Source organism: Gadus chalcogrammus, chromosome 3, assembly GCF_026213295.1.
Source record: "Gadus chalcogrammus isolate NIFS_2021 chromosome 3, NIFS_Gcha_1.0, whole genome shotgun sequence".
Lineage (NCBI taxonomy): Eukaryota > Metazoa > Chordata > Actinopteri > Gadiformes > Gadidae > Gadus > Gadus chalcogrammus.
In genome coordinates this window covers 4,229,543-4,252,990 of record NC_079414.1, presented here as the reverse complement: position 1 = coordinate 4,252,990, position 23,448 = coordinate 4,229,543, and the positions used below count along the sequence as shown (strand labels likewise).

The 23,448-nt window shown below is 47.5% G+C and overlaps 2 protein-coding genes across 3 annotated transcripts; one reads left to right on the top strand and one right to left on the bottom strand.

Moving 5' to 3' along the window:
• The first annotated feature begins 206 nt into the window (after positions 1-206).
• On the top strand, positions 207-13,705 carry btr01 (bloodthirsty-related gene family, member 1). 2 transcript variants are annotated; one of them, XM_056587102.1, is made up of 11 exons: positions 207-279; positions 4,771-5,264; positions 5,611-5,791; positions 5,919-6,014; positions 8,685-8,774; positions 8,934-9,077; positions 10,767-10,938; positions 11,558-11,602; positions 11,749-11,775; positions 11,870-12,045; positions 12,254-13,705. In XM_056587102.1, the coding sequence occupies exons 2-11, from the start codon at positions 4,807-4,809 to the stop codon at positions 12,620-12,622; spliced, it is 1,758 nt and encodes a 585-aa protein (XP_056443077.1). In that variant the 5' UTR covers positions 207-279; positions 4,771-4,806; the 3' UTR covers positions 12,623-13,705. The 2 variants fall into 2 exon arrangements, with proteins under 2 accessions (XP_056443077.1, XP_056443078.1); XM_056587103.1 differs by having other exon boundaries at positions 230-379.
• A 2,315-nt stretch (positions 13,706-16,020) lies between these two features.
• On the bottom strand, positions 16,021-19,533 carry LOC130378271 (uncharacterized). Its single transcript, XM_056585099.1, has 2 exons — positions 18,287-19,533; positions 16,021-18,192 (listed from the first exon to the last, which is right to left on the bottom strand). Exons 1-2 carry the CDS (start codon positions 19,531-19,533, stop codon positions 16,110-16,112), a joined length of 3,330 nt encoding a protein of 1,109 aa, XP_056441074.1. The 3' UTR covers positions 16,021-16,109.
• Positions 19,534-23,448: the final 3,915 nt, after the last annotated feature.

The following is a 23,448-nucleotide window of genomic DNA, read 5'->3' as shown; positions in this document are numbered from 1 at the left end:
ATGAGAGAGCGGGATAGAGAGAAGGATAGAGAGCGGGATAGAGAGCGGGCAACGAAAACAACACCATCATAACGTGCTCAAGAAAGTTGAAAGAGGTATTTCTGGAATGTTCCCGTGAGTAGGTGCACCTGTCGAGCCGGTTTGGTGAGACGTGGAGAGGAATGGTGGGCGGGCACGGGCCAGGGGTTCAGTGGTGAGGAGAGCGACGCACACAAACCTGAGAGGAACCTTACCTGAGAGAGCAGAGAGCGGCTCTAAGGAAGTGGGAGAACGCAACAGGTGCGTAGGCCTACTTCATTGAATAGAAACCTATATATTCAGAATACAGAGACTGCACGTTGCTAAGGAATAACCATAGAGAGAGAACGGAGTTAACCAGGTGAGGTATGAAGTTGAGCACATTGGTTGTTGCGGTAACAACCTCTAGTTCCGCTCACTCCCTGACCCGGCTCAGGGGAACCACATCTCAGCTCAGCGTTTCGTTGTTGTAACAGAACATTAGGCTTTGTCTCTAAGGTGGAGTGAACAGGGTCGGTCGACATGCTAATGAAGAGGAAAACTGTTCTCAAATGCACTGAAAGCTGGCTTGTCAACATCGTTGGAGGATTCTGGCATGAGGCCATACCTATGACAATAAGTCCCATTTATCACACCTGAGAAACTGGAACTTGGTAGTGTAACGCTAAGCCTATGGGAGGACATTGAAAAGATTTTATTTGAGAAGCAAAATTTGTACTATAGCCTACTTTTAAACACATTCAGCATGCTTTTCTTACAACAACTTCTAACAGAAAATGTAGGACCTGTCTTTAAAATATGTGAGAAGAATGCATGGGTGTGTGTGGATGGCTGTGTGCGTGCGTGCGTCTGTTCGAGCGTGTGTGTGTGTGTTCGTGCGTGAGTGTGCATGAGGGCAAGCCAACAAAATGGGTGGTTAAAGATTATTGAAAGTTAACATTTAAGGTCAATAAATCCTATATTGTTTTATTTTATTGGCAGTAATCATTCATTTACTTTTGAACAAATAACAAGTCATGTAATTTGGTCAAACATAAAAATCCCCAATGGCTAATTCATCGTGGATTATTGAGTATAACTGTCCAATCTTTATGTATGTTAAATTGTACACAGAATGTCGACAAAACAACAGTTGTCAGTCATTTCAATGATTTGAATCTTTTTGAAATTTTGTCTTTCGTAAACGATCTTAATGCATAATTCTAGGCTGCATAATCAGGAGTCAATCTTTTTCCCTTCTCTGTCACTGCTGTTTGCCACAGTGCATACCTTGTTACATAATATATATAGTTTGTGTGTCTGTGTGTCCTTTCCAGATGAAATATTAACCAGATCATTATTTTTGATCATACCCAACACTGTAGAATATCGATACAAATGAGTATCAATGACAATACCAAAATAAGTTTGTGCATACATGTTAGTCTGCGTTGAGGAATCTTATATTTTATTCATTTCATAAGAAACGGAACAGGGTATTAATATACGCATTTCTGCTAAGTTGAATGAACTATGAATGAATATCCCTATATCTATGAATGAATCTCATCCTTGTTGTAACATTGATTTAACAAGAGGTTACGTTTTTAATGATGCCAGCGTCAACTAATGACATATTTGTTCAAGACATTTGCATACATATAGGCCTCTAAAGACACTATCATACATCAAGTCCCCACCCCTATAGGCCTCTAAAGACACTAGCATACATCAAGTCCCTACCCATATAGGCCTCTAGAAGACACTAGCATACCCCAAGTCCCCACCCCTATAGACCTCTAAAGACACTAGCATACATCAAGTCCCCACCCCTATATGCCTTTAGAAGACACTATCATACTCCAATTCCCCACCCCTATACTGTAGGCCTCTCGCTGCCTGGCCCTCAGCCCTTGGCCCTGCCCTTAGCCCTTGCACAGGATCGCCGGGAGAGTGAATCATGGATGGATGTTGGCATATAATTGTGCGTGCATGTGCGGCTACAGCTTGACTATCAATCATCAACAACTGTGACATCCATCTCTCTCCATTACGCTCTCTTCTCTCTCTTGTAAACACAAATAAATACAAGGCATGCATCTCAATATTCAGATTCAACTGCATTTCATTTATATTAATTTATATAAAAAATTACTCATGTCCCCTCCCGGGCTCCTCCTTCTGTCCATGGAACTGTCTGATCAATGCAATAGCGTAGAGCAGGGGCGTGTTAAGCCCACACAAGCTTTAGTGGAGCGTACATTCTACTTAAAGCGTGCCGTGACCAGTGTTGCCAAAAAAACCACACAAGAAGTCCCTTTAGTGCTGTGAAAAGTTGCTAGAATTCGCTAGTTTGCGTAAAGACGTCAAATGTGACATAACCACGCCTCATTTGCATGCGTTGTGTTGTTGGTTCTCTGAAAAGTCGCTAAAACTCGCTGGTTTGCGTGATGACGTCATTCTTGAAGCCACGCGGCACGCCTCCCTTGGACACGACGAGGGTTATAGTGTGTTTGAGATGCATCGTGCACAATCCGCACGAGTCGCTCTTGTGATGTAATTTCCTGGCTTGTAGCACATACAGCGTTCCCGTTTTTCTTTGTGAGTCATTGGCTAGTCATTGTTATTGTTAGCTACATTAGCCTCTTTAGCAAACTAGCTCGAAAACAAACAACAAAACTTTAAATTGTATGGCACGCACAAAGAGACGCATGCATAAATTGGTGACTGACCGGATTAAAGCAGCAATGTAATCAAGTGTAAGAGCATTTGAAAACAACATTAAAATGACTAACGTGGTACAAATACAAAAAAAATACATCTCTTTACGGGTGCAGCCATCTTTGTTTGTTGAGTCGTACGGTAGTCTCACTGAACTCTCTGGACTCTCAAGAGCCAAAGAGGATACGACCAAAAGGGGGCGTGAAACGAAGCAATAAATCTGGGGGATTTCCCACTGTGCAACTCGTGCGGGAGGTGTATGGGTCACAAGCTTTGAGTACGAGCACGAAGGGGTCACGCGCGGGGAGCGGGGAGGGGAAGTGCAGTACGACTGTTTGATCGACGTACTTACTGTCCAATGCCACTCGGTGGTTCTGGAAATCATTGGCTGGAGTTTTTCGAGCCCTGCCCGTTCCATAGATGATTGACTTGTTTAATTTCATCTCAGTACTTCTAACTCATTGGCTGTAAGTGGGTTATGATAAGGATTTCAAGTAATTTTGCAAAAATGGCCAAAAAAGAGCATTGCATACCCAACCTTTAACTAAAGTGCGTGTGTGCTTTATACAAAATGTCCCCCTATCTCACGTCCCGAGCTCTGTAGTATGACATGCTGACGCAACAGATAGCAACATTGCATTCCATTGCAGAATGTTATTTTAATCCACACAATTAGTTACTTCAAAGGTGCAGTGTGTAGGAGAGGCTACTAATTTCACTCCTTAATTACAGTCTTATATCATTAACACAGTGTTTTTGTGGATCTTCGTCTGAGCAGTGGTGTATTTTGATGTACATATCCGATTGAGGGTTATGCTTATCCGACACTTATAGTATTACTCTACGTTGTGTGGCGCATTTCCTATACATTTTTTTATAACACTCATAAACAACGACTAAAGAGTATCACAAAGTTACCGTTGGTCCTTCCTAGAACTCTCATGTTTTTAGATCTCATGGTCTATATTTAAGGCAAGGCAAGGCAAGGCAACTTTATTTATCTAGCACTTTTCACACACAAGGCGGACTCAAAGTGCTTCACATATAAACATTGTCATACAATAAAATAAAGTAATAGATAAGTAAAAGAAAACATATGCAAAGAAATGAGTAAAATAGGAAGTGCAATGTATTTAAGATCAGATAAACAGTCTCTCTGGTACCAACGTCGGGACTCCAACCCGACCTAAAGGAATTTGGTGTCCACGTCGGGACTCCAGCCCGACCTAAAAGGAACTTGGTCCTTTCTCTGGGACCCCAACCCGGATTCTAGTCAATTTCTATTCTAGGACTCTAACCCAGATTCTAGGACTCTAACCTAGACACACGTCGGGACTCTAACCACGAACCAAAGGATTCTAACCCAAACAAAACTCAGGCCTTTCTCTGGGACTACAACCCGACCTAAAGGTACTTGGTCCTTTCTCTGGGACTCCAACCCAGATTCTAGGACTCTAAGCCAGACAGAACTTGAGTCTCAAACCCTTATCCTTTCTCTCTGGTTTCAGATCATGTATCTTTCTGGTAAAAATAGAAAATAAAGGGAAAGTTAAAAAGGCATTTTAGTAATAAAATAGAAAATAAAGGCAAAGTTAAAAAAGCTTTTTAGAAAGTGCAATGTATTTAAGATTTAGCAGAAAACTAAAGCAAACATAAAAGTCGTCGACCTTGTTTTAAAGGTGCTCAGAGACTCAAGACTCACCTGTTCAGACCTAGACTCTGCATAGCCACCCAGTCCCACCCCTCCTATTTGTTGTATGTTGACGTCCTGGCACTTAATGTACAGACTTAGTTTATGTCTAATTTAGCTATAGTACTTAGTTATGTAGCATCTTATCCTAGCTATCTTTGCTGTATTTGGGGAATGGGTTAACATAGCGATTGTTATAGCTTTGCACTTGGTTTTACGAACATCCTTACTGTAACGACAGAAGCGATAAATATTCTTTTACTACATCCCATGTAGACCAAGCCACAAATCCCATCCATCTACATACGAGTATATTCGATACATCTCCCTTAATCTAACCATCTTGATCTTACTCTCCTCAGCGTCTGTTTCTCTTCGTCTGTGGTCAAGTAGCGACCATGTCATCGGTGGTGTCCTTCCTGTCCGAGGACCAGTTCACCTGCTCCATCTGCCTGGACATGTTCACCAACCCTGTGTCCACGCCCTGCGGACACAGCTTCTGCCTGGCCTGCATCTCCTGCTACTGGGACAAGTTGACCGGCCATAAGGCCTTCCTCTGCCCCATCTGCAAAGAGTCGTACCGCAGGCGACCTGAGCTCCATATCAACCGCACCCTCAAGGACATCACAGAGCAGTTCAAGCTGCTGTCCGAGGGGGGGCCAGAGTCAGAGGGCTTCAGTGGGGTGGTGGGAGTTGGAGAATCCTCCAGGGAGGGCGGAGAAGAGGGGCTGCGCAACGCCAAACATCCTCACCATCATCGCCCATCGAGGCAGATGCCGGGACACGTGATGGCCGAAATGAAGCTGCGGCTTCAGCCTGTGCAGGGCAGTGAGGAGGCATCGCATCCCTCTGGCAGGTATACAGATTGTGCAGAAGGTACAACACATGGTTATGTCAAGGTATTAGGTTACCAACGGTGAACTTAACCCCTTCATGTGATGTTATCTATATTGCTTTACATTCCGATGAACAAGTCCTACCAGCTCCACAGATGAAAAAACAACATTCAAGCCGTCAGAAGTACACACGAGAACACAAGATGAGAAAAAATGAGAGTCTGGAACTCGAGGACTTGAACGCTGTCCCGACTCCATACCAAAAGTATGACAGTGACAGAAAGGGACTTGGTGATGACATCAAATTGTTGCATGACGAGTTGGACTTTCTCTCTCTCTCTCTCTCTCTCTCTCTCTCTCCTCAAGGCTCTCGCAGAGCGATCCAGCTGACGCATCCGCCAACGTGCCTCTTTGCCCCATTCACCAGCGAGGCCTGAACTACTTCTGTCACAATCACCAGGTCTGTGTGTGCAGCTCCTGTCTGGAGACGGCAGAGCACCAGGGACACAGCGCCGCCCTGGCCAAGAGGGAGTGGCAGATGAGGAAGGTGTGTGTGTGTGTGTGTGGGGGGGGGGGGGGGTTCAAATCTCAAATCAAACCTGTGAAATGGCCTCATTGCAGAAGACCCTGGGACTGACTGAAACCATTGCTGTTCCACGTTCCTCTCTTTACAGTCCCAGTTGGGGATCACAGAGGGGGAGTTCAAGGACTTGGTCACACAGAGGGAGAGGAAAATGGAGGAAATAAAGGGAGCAATGAAAGATATAAAGGTTTTAGAGTCTGCAGTTTCTACCAGCTCCTATCTCATCAGCTCCATATCCTTTTCTTATTGCTTCGTGTAGGAAAATACAGATGCACTTAAGTGATTTAGTTGTCTATGACAGAACAATGATGCATGTTTGGGTTGGTGTCAGGAACCTAACCAAAAGTTAGATGGAGAGTCTTCTTTAAAGTTCTTTCTTTTTGTACAAGACCATGGCGGCAAAAATGGAGCTGAGGTGTAAGACTACACGGCCCCTATTACTCTGGGAAGGCACTTTCTTCCTCTTTAGAGTAGCTAGAATTGAAGGAAAACTCCTGGATTTTCAACATGGAGCCTATGTTCCGATCATTTGGCCTCTAAGTGGACGAATGCGGGCAACGATCTTTAAGATGGGTCCAGTATTGAGCCAGAACACCTCAGCGGTTATCTTTGGCAAAAGACTGCGGTGTGGTTCTCTGGGGCGATATTCACTCAATGTAAGCGCGTATGTTGCCACTGACCGTCTCAGATTATATCATTATGGAATGGATCGGAACAGAGAAATAAAACTTGTTTCTCTGCCGGTCGCTTGATCGCGTTGGTTTGATGTGTGCATTTACTTCATAAATATACACACACACACCTTTGTGATTCTGATGGCCATTCTAAACTCTCTTCAGTTGTTTTTCAACTAGGTTGTGCTGCTCTATAACTTTATATACAGTTACTCCAATTACAACTTAAAGGTTGGGTACGCGATTTGCGAAACGCCAGCAGATTTTGAAAATACACAACTCAAATGGTCTTACCCCCTCTCCTTCAATGCTGACTCTGACTCCACCCATTCCAAGTACCTGGACGCGCAATCATGCACGAGCGCGAACAGAGATGCGCGAGAGCGAGCCAGGCTAGCGTAGGTTTTCGTTTAACAACATGGCACTACATTCAGCTGTAAATTGCACCCAGTACCGCGGGAAGTAGGGGTGCTGGGGTTGCTGCAACACCCCCTGTCCGAGGCCCTGTCTTGTTATCACAGAAAACGATCATTTCTAAAAACTCCGGCCAAAGTGGAGATTTCTGAAAACGCCGGTTATGTGTTGTCGTGTCAACGGGGAGAAACGGGATTTTAGGTTCTGAAGCGTCACATTATGCACCAGGAAATGCTTAACGTCATGTGAGCGCCCGCTGTACCGTATTGGTCCGAATATAAACACAAACCCCATTGTAAGACGACCTATGTTTGGAAAAAAGATTTGAAGACCAGATCTTGTTTTTATGAATAATAAATTGTATTCATTGAAATAATATACGAAAATAAAAAGGCATAGAATAAACACTGCATTGCCACTAAACAGTAGTGAAAATAGGCCGTACTGATGTGTACACCAAAGACTATTCCTGACACTCCTCTGCCCCGCTGTGTTCGCTCTGGCTGTGGTCGCTCCGAACTGTTTCGGCCCGTGGCAAAGCGAGTCATCCTCGCTGCTGTCCAAGGCATTTTGAGACGCAGCATTTATTTAATGCTCATATGACCTAGTGCTGAAAAAAGGTTATATGAAAAAGTGTGAGGGTAGCGGTGGTGCGCTAAACTTGTTCTGTGAGCAGCTGGATGTGAACCATGGTGTGAAGGAAGTGAACACAACGATCGATTTTCAACTGTGCGCGCATGCACTGGTGTAATTGAGCTGCGCTGCTATATATCTTTTTTATCAATGTAACGAGTTGCGAGTCTAGTGCAGGCTGAGTTGTTTTTTTCCAGCACCCCCTGCTGAGAATACTTTCTCGCGGCTATGGTTGCACCAGATATTATAAACATTAAACGGTCACATAAATCATTACTATTTTTAGAAAATGTATGTTTGTTTCATATAATTGTAATTGGAAGTCCTGGTTTTCACTAGGGTTGCTGCGGTGTGGACATTTTCACAACGAGTAATACACTCGTCTCAACACCGGTATTACCGAGTATAAACGGTATAAACTTTGAAACTAGGTCAACCGCCACACAAGCATCGGTTTTTCAGTTGCCGCAAACGTTCAAAAGCAGCGCCTAGGATTATTCTTGATTTCAGTTTTTCTTTCAGCGTTTTTATTATCAATTACTCTCTGAAAAAGAGTTTTCCTTCTCTTTGCTGGTGGAGGTGGTGGTGGTGGGGATGGTGGCGTCTTGTCTGCCATGGAAATTGTCTTCTACTGCTAGGTCCAAATGTGGATTAACTAGTTCCAGTAGCTACCGCAGGATAACAACAAACAGGAGCTTGCTCTGGGTCACGAGCTCTGGGTCACGAGTACTGCACGAAGGGGTCGCGCGCGGGGCGCGGGGGAGGGGGAGTGCAGTACGACCGTTGATTGACGTACTTACTGTCCAATGCGACGAGGTGGCAATCCAATGATTGGCTGGAGTTTTTCGAGCCCTGCCCGTTCCACAGATGATTGACTTGTTTAATTTTCATGTCAGTACTTCTAACTCAGTGGCTGTAAGCGGGTTATGATAAGGATTTCAAGTAATTTTGCAAAAATGGCCAAAAAAGCAAATTCCGTACCCAACCTTTAATTCTTTGATTATTCTTACCCTCGAATGTACTTCACTTTCATATATAGGCTATTTAGCTAAATAACTAAGTATATATGAATATATATCTGTGTGTATGAATGGATGGAAGCAGATTCAGCCTCCTCTTCTCCATGTTGGATCCAGGTGTGTGCAGAGAGAGAGACGGCAGGCAGTGTGCAGGTGTTTTCCCAGTTTATGTCTTGTGTGGAACGCTGTCAGTCAGAAGTCTTGGAGGTAACCACCTTTTCTGCACATGTGTACGCTGTCATTTTCCACACACAGTAGTATACACACCCAACAGGCTTGTGCTGGGCCCTAGCGCCTTCTGGTGGCCCTCCTTTAACCTCTCACTACTCCACACTAAAGCCCAGGCGTGTCGCGGTCTGATCCTAGGCAATAGAAATGCAGCAGCGTTTGGCCGAGCAGCGAGCCCAGGGTCTGGTCCGGGAGCTGGAGCTGGAGATAGCCCAGCTGAAGAAACGAAGCGCAAAGCTGATTCAGCTGGCGCAAACGGACGACTACATCACCTTCCTGGAAGTACGACTGGGGGGGGGGGGGGGGGGGGGGGGGAAACAAGCAGGCAGATTGAGCCATTGATCTATCAATCAATCTATCAAAACATATCATGACCTCTCTGTCTTCCCATACCGGGAGCGTGCCTATGTTCCTACATCCCTATGTTCCCATAACCCTATGTTCCCACAGCCCTATATTCCCACAGCCCTATGTTCCCACGTTTCTATGATTTTTTTTCAAAATTAGGCCTTATGTTCCCACAGCCCTTTGTTCCCACATTTCTAAAAGTTTTTTCAAAATTAGGCCCTATGTTCCCACAGCCCTATGCATAAAATTTCTAGATTTCTTTCAAAATTAGGCCACTCATTCTCGCTGCTGGTGATTTGAAGGAGCGAGCTAGCTTCTGAAAATCGGCCCGTGCAACAAGCAACGCCTTTAAGGTGGGAATGGTCATGCCGTTCTTCTCGTCAGTCCAAGTAGTATTGTTCATTATGGAAAAGATCCGCTCAATAGGAGCATTTGTGCCAGGCAGACACACGGCAAACTGACAAATTAGACATCGATTTTTGTATGGAATCTCCTTGCTTCTGAAATGCGCAAACATCTGCGCCCAGTGCGCGTACGCTGGTTTCCATCAGCATTCCACTGTGCGACCATCCCTGTTGCGTATGAGTAAATGATCGGGCTATAAGGTTGGCTATATAATCGCTGACAACAGGGGACATTTCATAGTGGTTGGTGGAAACGGGGACATTTTAGCGTCCCAACAGGCTTTGTTGGGACAGATAGGGTGACCAGGATGTCTGGTCACCCTATCTGAACCACCTAAACTTTATTTGTCTCTCTCTGAACTTTTCACAAGAAACTGACGCATCAGGTGCAAGGTTTTCAGCGGATCAGAGAATACTGCACTGAGAACGTTGTAAGCAGATATTAAAAGCAGTTACAGCTGTGGGCCTTAAACTCCTCGCCTGTAATTAAGAAACAACACGCTGTGGTCTGGTCTACTCTAGTCTAGTAATCAACAGAAAAATGAATAGAATAATAGAAATGTGGGACCATAGGGTTTCATTTTGAGAAAAATTCTTAGAAATAACAAAATTCTTAGAAATATGGGAACAAAGGGCTGTGGGAACATAGGGCCTCAAATACTTAGAAATGTGGGAACATATGGCTGTGGGACCAGTGGGAATATAGAGCTGACCCCCCCATACCCACCTTAACTTACGTATAAAATGCAAATATCCTTTCATATTTAAAGTAGTTATGTAAATATCAAAGCATTTGAGCTATAGTATAGTTTATTAGTAACTGTATTTTTCTTTGTATTCTACGGGCCTCGCCTGATATCAGTATTGTCTACTCGTAACACAAGTGTGCCTTCAGTTTGACATCCCCTCCACTTTAGCTGATTTGGAGGGTTGGGGACTTTCTTCACTAGAGATCAACGTTACTAGCTGAATTTAATGTAATTTGAAGTCATCACTGATGCAATATCCAGCGTTTGGTTTGGTCTGTTTGGATCTCAAAGTAGTTGGTTCTTTAAATAGATTTATAACAGCCTCTGTTTCATGTCGTTAGGCCAGATCAGAATCAGTGAACTTAAATCAAAGATCTTGACCATTATAAGCTAAGTAAGTAATCTGCAAAGTGAACAGTGAATGACAAACAACTTGCATGTTACCTTTTAACCTTGCTCCCTCCCTTTAGACGTTTCCCGTTCTTGCCAGCCCCCCACAGACAAAGAAATGGTCGGAGACCCACTTGAACTCTGAGGTGACGTCAGGGTCTCTACTCCAGACGGTCACTGACATGATGGAGCGCTACCGGGAGGAGCTCCGCAAACTGCCACAGCTGGTGCTGAGGACCGATGGCAGCACAGGTGGGTACCTTCTCAGATGAAATGTCTGTCTACCTTTTACTATATCCATTATTTATGGCTTGATTATGAAACAAATACCTGTTGTACTAACAGTGAATAACTCCTCAAGCTGTCAAACTTCATACACATGCCATGCTTTACAAGATTCCTGTACCATTGGTGCTGCCCAGAAGTGTGTGCCTGTCTTAACTCTTTATTGCCCTTGTAGGCTCTTTCTTGCCTTTCTAAGCTCGTAAGTGCCTTTCTTAGCTCTTAAGTGCTTTTGTTATCTCTTAATTGCTTTTCTTAGCTCTTAAGGGCCTTTCTTAGCTCTTCGGCACCATTACCACAATGTGACAAATCCACGTTCTATTCTAACATGTGTGTTTTACATCAAAAACTATCCAACTTATTATATAGTACTATTCATTGTAGAGCATAGCAACCTTAAGCACCTGTTAAGCGGTTTGTCGCCATATTGCATAATCTTTGGTTGTCTACATTGAACATTTGAAGATTATGTATTCAGGGAAATTAAATAAGTCAGTCGGTTAGCATCAGTAAGGTTTAGGGTTGGCTGCAATAGCACATGTTACTGTAGCCTACTGAAGTAAACAATGTTTTACGTTTTATGAACTAGGTCAGCATGCTTCTTCAGAGCAATCTGTTCCCCGGATCATTCCGAGTAAGTTTCTGACCTTTACTTTCCCACCACACACTTTAAAACCACAAGTTAACTTGAAGGAACTGAATGCATGTTAGACAGCAGGATTGTCTAGTGGTAAAACCATGCAGCTGTCATCACAAAATTAAAGTATTTTTCCTCTGCAGAAGTGAGAAGGGTGCAGGAATATGCAGGTAAATACACGCACAGACATAAAAGCACACCTAATCTAAATCCAGACCGTTTGAATGGCGTAGGATTCCAACCCTGTTTCCCCTCCCCTGCCAGAGGACGTCACCCTGGACCCCAACACGGCCCATCCCCGGCTGATCATCGCAGTGGATGGGAAGCAGGTGTGCTGCGGGGACCGGCACCAGCCCATGCTGGACACGGCAGAGCGCTTTGACCGTGTGGTGTGTGTTCTGGGACGCCAGGGCTTCACCTCGGGGAGACACTACTGGGAGGTGGGCACGCTCTCCACTTCCCCCCCACCTGTCCAACATGACTGTTACCGGTCTGAAGTACACATAGTTGTGTTCTGTACAACTTCTGACTTTGATGTATTTACCTTTTTTTCTCACCAGCGACGAGGTTAAATCCCTGTGTGTGAGTGTGCGTGTCGGTGTGTGTGTGTGTCTGTAGTGACATTAACCAGGCCTTGTTGTCCCTCAGGTGAAGGTCGGAGACAAGACAGACTGGGACCTGGGTGTGGCCAGCCACTCTGTCAACCGGAAGGGCAAGATCACCGTGAGTCCGGCGCAGGGTTATTGGTTCCTGAGCCTGCGGGACCGGACAGAATACGCCTTCCGCACCGAGCCGGCGACGCCCCTGGCGCTCAGCCTCAGACCCTCGCGCATCGGCGTGTTTGTCGACTGTGAAAAAGGACAGGTGTCGTTTTTCGATGTGGAGGCTAAGAAGCTCATCTTTACGTTTGTGGATCATTTTGATGACATGATCCACCCCTTCTTCAGCCCGTGCACCAATAAGTCGGGTCAGAATGACGCAGCACTCGTTATCTGCCCTGTTGCGACACCAGAATAGACCCCAGAATAGGGTTCAACGTTGAAGAAAATTAAACACTGGCCTCAAGACAATCTTTATTGGCGCTCACTCAAAGTTCTTTACCTTCTTTACTCAAGTCACTGTTGGTTTTACCTGCTGTCCAATACTAAAGCAGTTTGTGCTCTTGGAAAATCCACTTGGCATTTTATGAATTAAATATATATATTTGTATATGCATAATCCCTTATGCAAAACCTTTATAACTGGTTGATGAATACACTTGTTAGTACATGTATTTAATCTGGAAAGAACTATGGATCGATTCCGCACAATGACAATTGAAACAAAGTACTAAGTCTGTCTTTTCTTCTGCAAATCAATGATCACAACGTTTTGAAATAAACAATTGATTTGTTTTTGGCATATCTAAATAGTAAAGCAGGGACAGTGTGAATATGTTTCATATGGCCTGAAATAGTGCAGCTAAACATGACAACTATGTTTCTAAACATCACCTTCTCAACCTGCACAGATTTTACAGAACTACGAAATATACTGAATTAGTATATGCTACACTTGAACCTCCTAAGATGGCTCAGCTTGATTGGTTCGCTATCTTGGGATATTGGGCAATATCCCATGATTGAGATCTCATACTCAGGATATTGCTTTCCTCACAAAATGTCCCGCTTGTTCGCTAATAAAAACCAATAAATCCCTGCAAAAAGTGTTAGCTTGTTTACTTTTGTAGTGCTCACAGGCAGTATGTACTAAAATAATTATTCACCTCAGGCTCCTTGAAGAGTGGGGAACTATTCCCCACTATTCACTTCGCCTTCGGCGAATAATTGTTAAATATCACTTGCTCGTGTTTTTTTATCCACGTGGCCAGCATTCACTCAATAAGACCCAGCAACCAAAGCCAACAGACTGGATTTATGTCAAAACTCAGACAGCAGAGATGCCGGAACCAGTGGTGCAACCGAACCACCACTTTTATGAATAAAAACTACATGTATATTATATATATTTTATATTTGTCGACGTCATGAAGTGGCAGTGGTGGTTGCAGCATGAACTAGGTCGATTCACAGTGTTGTAGCTTTAATTTACGTCTGCTCTAGCAGTCACATTCACCAGCCAATCGGATGCTTCAACCGCAGGGTAAAATACACACCAGAAAAAATAGAGGCTATGTGAGGGCAGCTCTCTGACCAAGCACTTCATTTACCTTGCAAATCGCTGTGCAATGCTGTACCTGCATCTGTAAATAAATTCTAGAAAAAAAGATAGACTAGGCTACATCATCACTACACTAGGCTACAGTCAGTGTTGATGATCAACAATGAAAGCAGTAGCATAAGCGTTCAGACGTGCGTTTGTGGGTTCTTGCATAGGCTACAGACTGATGGTACTTGGACAAATGTAAACAATGACCCAAAGGGTAAGGGGGTGTTATACCACAATAGTTTCATGTCAGAGTATACAGTTGGAGAGAATCATTGTAAATCACTTCAATAGCAACGAATAATGTCTTTGTGATTTACGTTGTTAACAGTCTAGTTTAGTTTAAGGTGACGTCCAGATTCTGAGTTGCGCGTCCTGAGTCCCGACACAAGCCTGTCGGGATGCAAAAATGTCCTGGTTTTCACCAACCACTATGAAATGTCCCCTGTTGTCATCGATTACATAGCCAACGTGGTCTTATTATAGACCGATCATTAACTTGTTCGACGAAACCTCATCCGTGAGGGCATAGGCCTACGCAACAGGGATGGTCGCACATGTGACTGCTGATGGAAAATCAGCGGATGGGCACTGGGCGGAGATGTCGCGCATTTCATAAGCAGGCAGATTCCGTACAAAAATGTCTAATTTGCAGTTTACGTGTGCCTGCCTGGCAGAAATGCTCACGTTGAGCAGATCTTTTCCATAATTAATAATAGCCTACTTGGACTGACGAGAGGAACCGCATGACCGTTGACCTTACGCTACGGCCACACCAAACGCGTTATGGTACGGCCACACCAACCGCGTTACTCGCGTTGGATAACACGAGCAAAGGCCTCCACACACCGGCGCCGCAGCGCCGCAGCGCACGTTTTACGCGCGTCAAAAGCACGCCCCTAGCACCAACGCAGAATTACGTATGTAACTCCGGTTCTATGAATCCTGGATGACCGCCAGAGGCGGTGCATTAAGCACTGGATTTATCCGTCTCGCGCATGCGCAGTTCGAGTACCTATACCAACAAGGTCACATGTGACCCTTGTGACACCGGATTGGCTATATAGCCCGGTGTCGACAGAGGATCTGTTCCCAGAATCTTCTCGCAAACCACGAGACTTCTGAGTGACCTGTAACTCTGGCGGTCATCCAGGATTCATAGAACCGGAGTTACATACGTAACTCTGCGTTCTATTTCATCCTTACTGACCGCCAGAGGTGGTGCATTAAGCACTGGATGGCCAATACCAACAACGTCATGAAGAATCAAAGCGCTCACCCTACTGACCAGAGACAGCAGAGCTTGGCCTCAGGACCACGCCCATTGGATGGGGAGTGGCAACGTTGACCCGGTAGAACCTGGAGAATGTGCTAGGCGACGCCCATGACGCCGCGGCACAGATGGTCCCCAGGGGAACCCCTCTCAGGGCAGCCCATGATGTTGAGACGCTCCTGGTTGAGTGACACCTCACCCTGGATGGCGGGGGGCGGCCACTGGCCCCGTAGGCGTGCGTTATGGTCTCCACAATCCAGTGGGACAGCCTCTGCTTTGTTAAAGCACGACCCCCATTAGGGCCACCATGGCAAACAAAAAGCTGCTCCGACTGGCGAATACCGGCGGTAGCAGAAATATAAACCCTAAGGGCCCGCACCGGGCACAGCAGCTCGGACCCACCCTCCCCAGAAGGGGGGTCAAAGCGTGCTAACTGGATGGGCTGGTTAAGGTGATTGCGTGGCAGCACCTTTGGCAGGAACGCAACATTCGGCCATAGAGTGACACCCGAGCCATCAGAGTTCCACCTCAGGCATGTATCACTCACTGATAGGGCATGCAACTCCCCGACCCGCTTGGCAGAGGTTATGGCGATTAAAAAGGCAGCCTTCATGGACAGCCACTTCAACCCCCCTTGACCCAAAGGCTCGAAGGGAGGCGATGACAAGGCTTCCAGCACCAGCGGCAGGTCCCATGCTGGAGACCTCATGGCTGTAGGGGGACGCAGCCTCAAAGCCCCTCTAAGAAAGAGGGACACTAATCTGTGGCACCCTACCGTGGCGCTGTCAACCCTATCATGTAGGGAGGAGATGGCAGTGACATAGACCCTCAAGGTAGAGTGCGAGCGGCCACTATCCAGGAGGGACTGCAGAAATTCCAGCACCGTGGTCACAGCGCAATGCACTGGATCCACGGCCCTAGCCGCACACCAGTTGGAGAACAGCTTCCACTTGTTGGCGTACTGCAACCTGGTCGACGGTGCCCTGGCACTCATAACAGTACCCCTGACAGCCGCAGTGCACTCCCTCAGCAGTGGGTCGGGCCCTGCAGTGGCCAAGCCCAGAGCTGTAGGCGAGAGGGGTCGGGATGCCAGATCTGACCCCCCAGCTGGGACAGGAGATCCCTCCTGTCGGGGAGGCGCCATGGCGAGCTGCAGCAGAGCCTGAGCAGCAGTGGATACCAGAGCCTCCCCGGCCAAAAAGGGGCCACCAGAAGGAGCCGGTGGCCCTGCAAAAGGACCCTCTGGAGTGTCGGCAGAACCAGAGGCAATGGTGGGTAGGCATAAAGAGGCCTGTCCGGCCAATCGTGCGCCAGCGCGTCCTGCCCTAAAGGGCTGGACGCTTCTGCCCAGGAGAACCAGAGGGGGCAATGCGCCGACTCCTCCGAGGCAAAGAGGTCCACCTCTGCCCTGCCGAAGAGGCCCCACATTGACTCCACCACCTCGGGGTGAAGCCGCCATTCCCCCGGTGGAGGCTTCTGTCGGGAGAGGAAGTCTGCCGCCCGATTCTGGGCCCCCGGCAAATAGACTGCCCGTAGGCTGGCCAGACGGGGAGAAGCCCAAGTCCACAGGCTCTGGGATACCCGGAGTAGCCGTGCTGACCTGGTGCCCCCCTGGTGGTTCACCTGCGAAACCGTGGCCATGTTGTCCGACCGGACCAGGACATGCCGGCCTGTCAAATGGGGCAGAAAGCTGGCTAATGCCAGCTGCACAGCCCGGAGTTCCAGCACATTGATGTGTTGTGCCACGTCCCGGCCAGACCACCGTCCCTGCGCAGTCCTGCCCTGCCACACTGCGCCCCATCCCGAGAGGCAGGCGTCGGTTGTCACCAACTCCCGGCGTGCCGGGATTGCGCCCATGGGCACGCCTGCCTCCAGATACGCTCTCTTTCTCCATGGGGCCAGAGAGACAAGACACTGCAGGGTCACCTTGACCCTCCTCTGCCTGTGCCACTTGGCATCTAGGTGCAGGCTGTTCAGCCACATTTGGAGTGGCCGCAGGGACAGTAAGCCCAGAGGCACCACAGCTGAAGCAGCTGCCAGCTTGCCCAGAAGCTGAAGAAAATGAATAAAAAGCAGCCTCCTGCCGGCTCTGAAGAGGGGAAGGAGGCGGAGGATGTCGTTCACCCGTCGAGGTGAAAGGTAGGCCTTCATGGCGACCGAGTCCAGGACCAACCCCAGATAGGTAACCCGTTGGGAAGGGTCCAGGCAACTCTTTGTTTGATTCACCGTCAAGCCCAGCCGGGCGACGTGCGACAGCAGGCGGGCCGTGTCCTGGGCCACCTGGGACCTGGAGGGCGCACAGACCAGCCAGTCGTCCAGATACGGCAGGATCTTCATGCCCTGCGTCTGCAGGGGTGCGAGGGCTGCCGCCACAACCCTGGTGAAAACCCTCGGGGAGAGGGAAAGCCCGAAGGGAAGTACCCTGAATTGGTAATGCCTGCCCCGATAGGCAAACCTCAGGAACCGCCTGTGGTGTGCCGCAACCGGCACATGAAAATAGGCATCCTTTAGGTCTATAGTCGTGAACCACTCCCCCCTGGCAACTACCCTCAGGGTGTCCGCAGAGGTGAGCATGTGAAATGGTAAAATTTTTAAAAACGTGTTCAGGCCCCTTAGGTCTAGAATGGGCCTGAATCCGCCGTCTTTCTTGGTGACCAGAAAGTACGCCGAGTAGAACCCCCCGGGTTGTAACTGAGGGTCCACTGGCTCGATCGCACCCTTGGCCAGGAGGGCGGATAGCTCCTGGGCCAGAGCTGCGGCCTTCGTCGGGTCGCGGACGACTGTCATCCTGACCCGGCCGAAGGCCTGGGGCCGGCGTCGGAACTGTAATTCGTACCCCCGGGTTAAGGTGGAAACCACCCAGGGGTCTATAGTACAGGCAGCCCAATAGCTGATCTGCTGCTGGGAAAAACAGCCGACGACCGGCCCCGTGGTCCTAGCGCCTGGCCCCCCGGCCTCTGTCGGCTCTGGAGGGGTACCGGTGAGGCTCCGCGGCCCGAGGCTGCCCGGGCGATGGGCGGGCGGGGGAGCGAAAGCTATCAGCGGGCTGCTGGGCGGACCGCCGAGACCTGCGTAGGCCCTCATCTCTTGCTGGGTAAGAGCGTGGTGGCTGGTAGCGGCCCCGGGGGGCAGCCGGGGGGGCTCTAGGCCTGCCAGGAGCGGAGACACTCCTGTGAAGACACGACAGCTGCAGGTTGGTTTGCCTAGCTTGGGCAGCTTGCTCCAGCGTCTCCAAGGCAGCTGACCCAAACAGCTCCCCCGGTACCACTGGCACGGCTCTAAGGGCCTTCCTGCACGCCTCCGTCAGGGGCGACTGAGCCAACCAAACCTGGCGGCGAGTCTGGACCAGGGTGGACATAACACGCCCCAATTCCCTGGACATGAGGGCAAAGGCCTGTAGGGACGCGTCGCTCAGGTCCTGTGTAGACGGCTCAACTGCAGCTTGTTGCAGCGAGGTCAAGAGCGCCAGCATTAGGTGGGAGAGGGAGTTGCCAATCCGCCCCATACGTGCTGCTGCGTCATAGGCCTTCGAAAGCAGGTCGTCTGTGACCCTGCACTGGGGCCGAGGACACCTGGCATCCGGCCGCAAGGCCTGATCGGGGGTTAGAATGAGGGAGGCAATGGCGGGCTCAACGGGTGGCATGCAACCCAAACCATACTGCGCTGGATCCCGCATGGCAGCCAAGGCCCGAGCACTGGAAGAAGGACGGGGGAGAGCCTTGGCGTCCTTCCAGCAGAGGTGTAGCTCCTTTAAAGGAGCAGAGAAAGGGGCTGTGGCAGGGAAAGGGGCTGTGGCAGGGCTGCGCCTGAAAAAGGTGCTAGGCTGGGCCAAGTCTGCCTGAGGAGCATCGAGCCCCAGGCGAGCCAGGGCCGTACGGATGACGGCCCCGATGGGGTTACCCTCTGTGCTGTGCCCAGAGCTCTGAGCAGAGGAGCGGGAGGCCTCCCCAAAAGCGTTTGAGGCTTCCTCCCCCGTGACACCCTCACTGAAGAGGTTGGCTGATGCCGCCAGCGACAGGACATCGTCCGTCCCCGGCACATCCCCCAAGGAAGGGTCAGGCCGGATGTCAGCCACCGCGCCACCTGCCCCAGGTTGCAGGGTCAGGAGGAGTTCCTGTATCCTCTCCATATCGGACGACAAGCGATCCACCTTGGATGCTAGCTCGTCCCTAGCCCTTTTCCTGGGGGGGGGGCCTGCTCTACCCCGACGCCAAGAATTGCCGGGCTGAGCAGGAGGAAGTGGCGCCATTGATGGTAGGTCGACAGCTGCCGGATGTTCCACCGCTGCGAGCCTAGCCAGCCTGAGTGCCAAGGGCATGGAGCCGCAGTTCATACAGGCCCTCTCGGTAAGGCCCTCCCTCAAATGCTCGAAGCCGAGGCGAGAGGGGCAGCGATCATGGCCATCGTCAGGCTCAAGGAGGGCCACACAGGCGCCACACACATGAGCCATCAGCAGAACACTGGGAGAGGGAGCACTGCCTTCACCAGAGAGCTACTAATTCAAGAAAAGCCAAGAAAGTGTTACCGGGAGAGGACGCGAGAGCGCAGTCTTCACCAGCAAGTGACTGAAAAAATAATTACACACTCAAATATACAGCAGTGTTCTCGGGAGAGGACGCGAGAGCGCTGCCTTCACCGGTAAGTGACTGAAAATAAACAAACAAGTGTTACAGGGAGAGGGCGCGAGAGCGCTGCCTTCACCGGTAAGTGACTGAAAAATAAACCCCAACAGTGTTACAGGGAGAGAACGCGAGAACGCTGCCTTCACCGGTAAGTGACTTACTGGAAAAACTTTTACCAAATAAATTTGGTAACCCAGAACACAGCCGAGCTGTTTCTATAAGGGAGCTATCAGTAGCGAAATTAATCCCAGTAGTGAAAAAATAATCCCAGCAGTGTTGCCGGGAGAGGACGCGAGAGCGCTGCCTTCACCGGTAAGTGACTGAAACTAAACAAAAACTTGGAAGCTTCTACTCAAGGGAAGCCTTTCAGCGCTGTACAGACCAACAGCCCCTGGAGGACGAGTTCACCCGTTGCTCCGCCTCCGACCCTTGGTCGCGAGGCTGCACACAGTCTGGAGCGCGATCCTTTTCAAAAAGCGAATACGCTATCCGCAAGCGGTACTACAACATGCGTCTTTGCGAGAAGATGAATGGAACAGATCCTCTGTCGACACCGGGCTATATAGCCAATCCGGTGTCATGAGGGTCACATGTGACCTTGTTGGTATAGGTACTCGAACTGCGCATGCGCGAGACGGATAAATCCAGTGCTTAATGCACCGCCTCTGGCGGTCAGTAAGGATGAAATAGAACCCCTTTCATCAACTGAAAACACTTAACTCCCAGGAACCCCTGTACGACCCTGGAGGGGTCGCCACAACACATTATGTACTTTGTACACATATGTGTATTGGAATAATTCTATTTTGACATTCTTTCTTTCTAACTTATATTTGTTGATTATGCCTTTTCCTTTTCCTCCAGCTGAGAAGGCACCGCTATGTCTCCCCCTTTTAAGGATGTGGGGAGGTCATAAAGACACAACCCAGATCATATGTTGTTTCCTATCAACTGTTTAAGAAATACTTTAGTTATATGTGGAATCAGAGATGTATGTAGAAGGTTTAAATCATTCTACTATAAACTGTATAAGTAGTTCTCGTGCTTTAGCAGGGCTCTGATCATGATGCACTTCCAAAGGAGGACCAGGCTTTTTAGCGCAGATCGGATTGAGTACATTTTCAGTGGATCCAGGTCGTTTGCTTGCTATCATAGCACAGTGCCAGAGATCAACCCAAAAAGCCACTCACGTTTTGCTTTTCTCACTTTCGTTTCAGACCATTAAAATAGGGCCCAACGTGTCACTCCCTATAACCTGATCGGCTAAAATGTATACGTTTTGAATTTATTGATGTTTGAGAATTATAAACCAGCTCATGTGGCGTCTGTCTTGAAACCCTCCTCGGCTCTTGACTGATTCCATCTTTGAAATGCAACTCCGAAGTTTGACTCGTGTTTCATCAGGGCTCTGGTCAGGATGCTTTCTAAAAGAGCACCAGGCTTTTTAGCGCAGATAGAATCTAGCAGTCAGCCTATAATCTATGCTGACTAGAAACCGTGAAATGTATTAATTAGTGACCGGGATGAAGTAGCAATGTAATCAAGTGTGTAAGAGCGACATTAAAATGACCAACATGGTACAAATACAAAGAAAATATTTCTCTTTACGGGCACAGCCATTTTTGTTGTTGAGTTGTATGGTCAGCCTCACTGAACTTGGTCTACTCTCAGAATCCAGAGTGAGACCGATCAAAAGGGGGTGTTCCTCCTGGGAGGTTTACCCCTTACGACTCGTACAGGTAGGTGTACCATACAAATGGATCACAGCATTAGTCTCATTGACGTTGAGGCTAGAGCTTGAGGACGTTCTTGCCCAAGGTGGATATTTAGCGATAACCCAAGGTAGCTATTTAGCGATAACCAAAGGCGGCTATTTAGTGATAACCCAAGGTAGCTATTTAGCGACAACCCAAGGTAGCTTTGGCTTACCATTGTAGACGTCGCAGAGCCTAAACAACGTCAATACCTAGAAAAACAAACTCAGGCTTATAGGCCCTACGGTTCTGTATTTCTTGTTACACTTGCGCTAAGATTATTAATGGATTGGAAATATGATTGTTATAAATCAGGCGTTTGCCTGTGGGGACCCCGTTTATATGGCTAAAGGCTAGGTGCTTGCTACATATCCGGGCGTAGAAGCTAAATGATAACAACAATGCTTGGCTAATATAGCTACAACAACATTGACTGTTTTGGGCATGTGTTGGTAGCCTGCCTCTCCGATATAAATAATTATTCAATGTTCATTTTTAATCATTATTATTATAACTTTGTCCAATAATTTTCGTTCAGGCTCTGAGTTATTTGTTAGCGAAGGGTAGTCGAGCCTTCCGAGAATAGTTGGCAGATTTCAGATACGGCCGCTTTCACAAGTACGTCCATTAAGGACAAAAGCTGTTCTTCCAAAGTCGAGCCGCACAGTGTTTTTGTACAGCGTTGGTCATTTTAATGTTGATTTTAAATGCTCTTACACACTTCATTACATTGCTACTTTATTCCGGTCACCAACGTATGCATTGCACGGTTTTGCTGTGCGCGCAATACAATGTAAAGTTGTGTTGTTTGTTTTCAAGCTGGTTTGCTAAAGAGGCTAATGTAGCTAACAATATACAACGACTAGCCAATTTCCTGACACAATCGCAAAGACGAACGGGAACCCTATAAGTGCTCCGAGACCGGAAATTGCAACTCAGAAGGCTGGTTTCCGAGGCATCTAGATCACACCATTATTTCCCCCATTGTGTGGCTTCCCCCAACATGCGCTTGGCCAGTCGCAACGCTCTATACTACAGGCCTTGAAACGGGACACACCTCATGTTTCTCCCACTCCCGTTGTCTATTAGCATAAACTTATCTTCCCCCCCTATATTTCCAGTATATTACAATGAAAAGACGAATCAACACTAGAAATTGCATTTCCTGCAGAAAATGTGGTGAGTGCTGTAGTGCAAAGTGAGGTTGAAAATATGTTTTAGTAAAGTCACGTGTAAAGTTCTGTGTAAAGAATAAACTAACAGCAGCAAAAAATGTTTCTTCAATGAGATTGCATTAATACACAGCACACAAATTAAGCATGTAAAAGACCAATGGTGAGCACAATAAACACCTGGCATCTTGACTCCATAACTTTTGAGTTACAAACACACACACACACACACACACACACACACACACACACACACACACACACACACACACACACACACACACACACACACACATGTGCGCTCCGTGTGCAGGGATACAGCCACAGAAAATGTATGTTTGGTTGTACATGAGCAAAAATAAAGCAACCCTCAATAAAGTCACTTCTGTCTTAAGTAGTTGAAGTGTCAGAGAATTTACTTCCATTTAAAAATAAATATATTTTAAAATGAGAATATCTTAAAAAAGTTGAAGAAAATGGTCCCAAAGAAAGAAAGAAGGAAAGAAAGAATGAATACAACTTATGAAGAACAATAGTTAAGCTGCATGCAGCACTCACCTAATAAACATTGGTCACAATGAATAGTGCTTTTGATTGCTCACATGTTAAACCTTAAACAAGCACAAAGATTATGCCAAAAATGAGGGCTCCTGCTGCTCAAAATACATGATTTCATTTGTAAGGTAGGCCATCGTATATGGTCAAAAGCACTTTACATGGTTTGGTCTTCAATAATAAATAACTTTAACCCTTGATCATGTGTTTGCACAAACAGCGGAAAATAAATCAATAGTAAGCACCATGTTTTGAGGAAAAT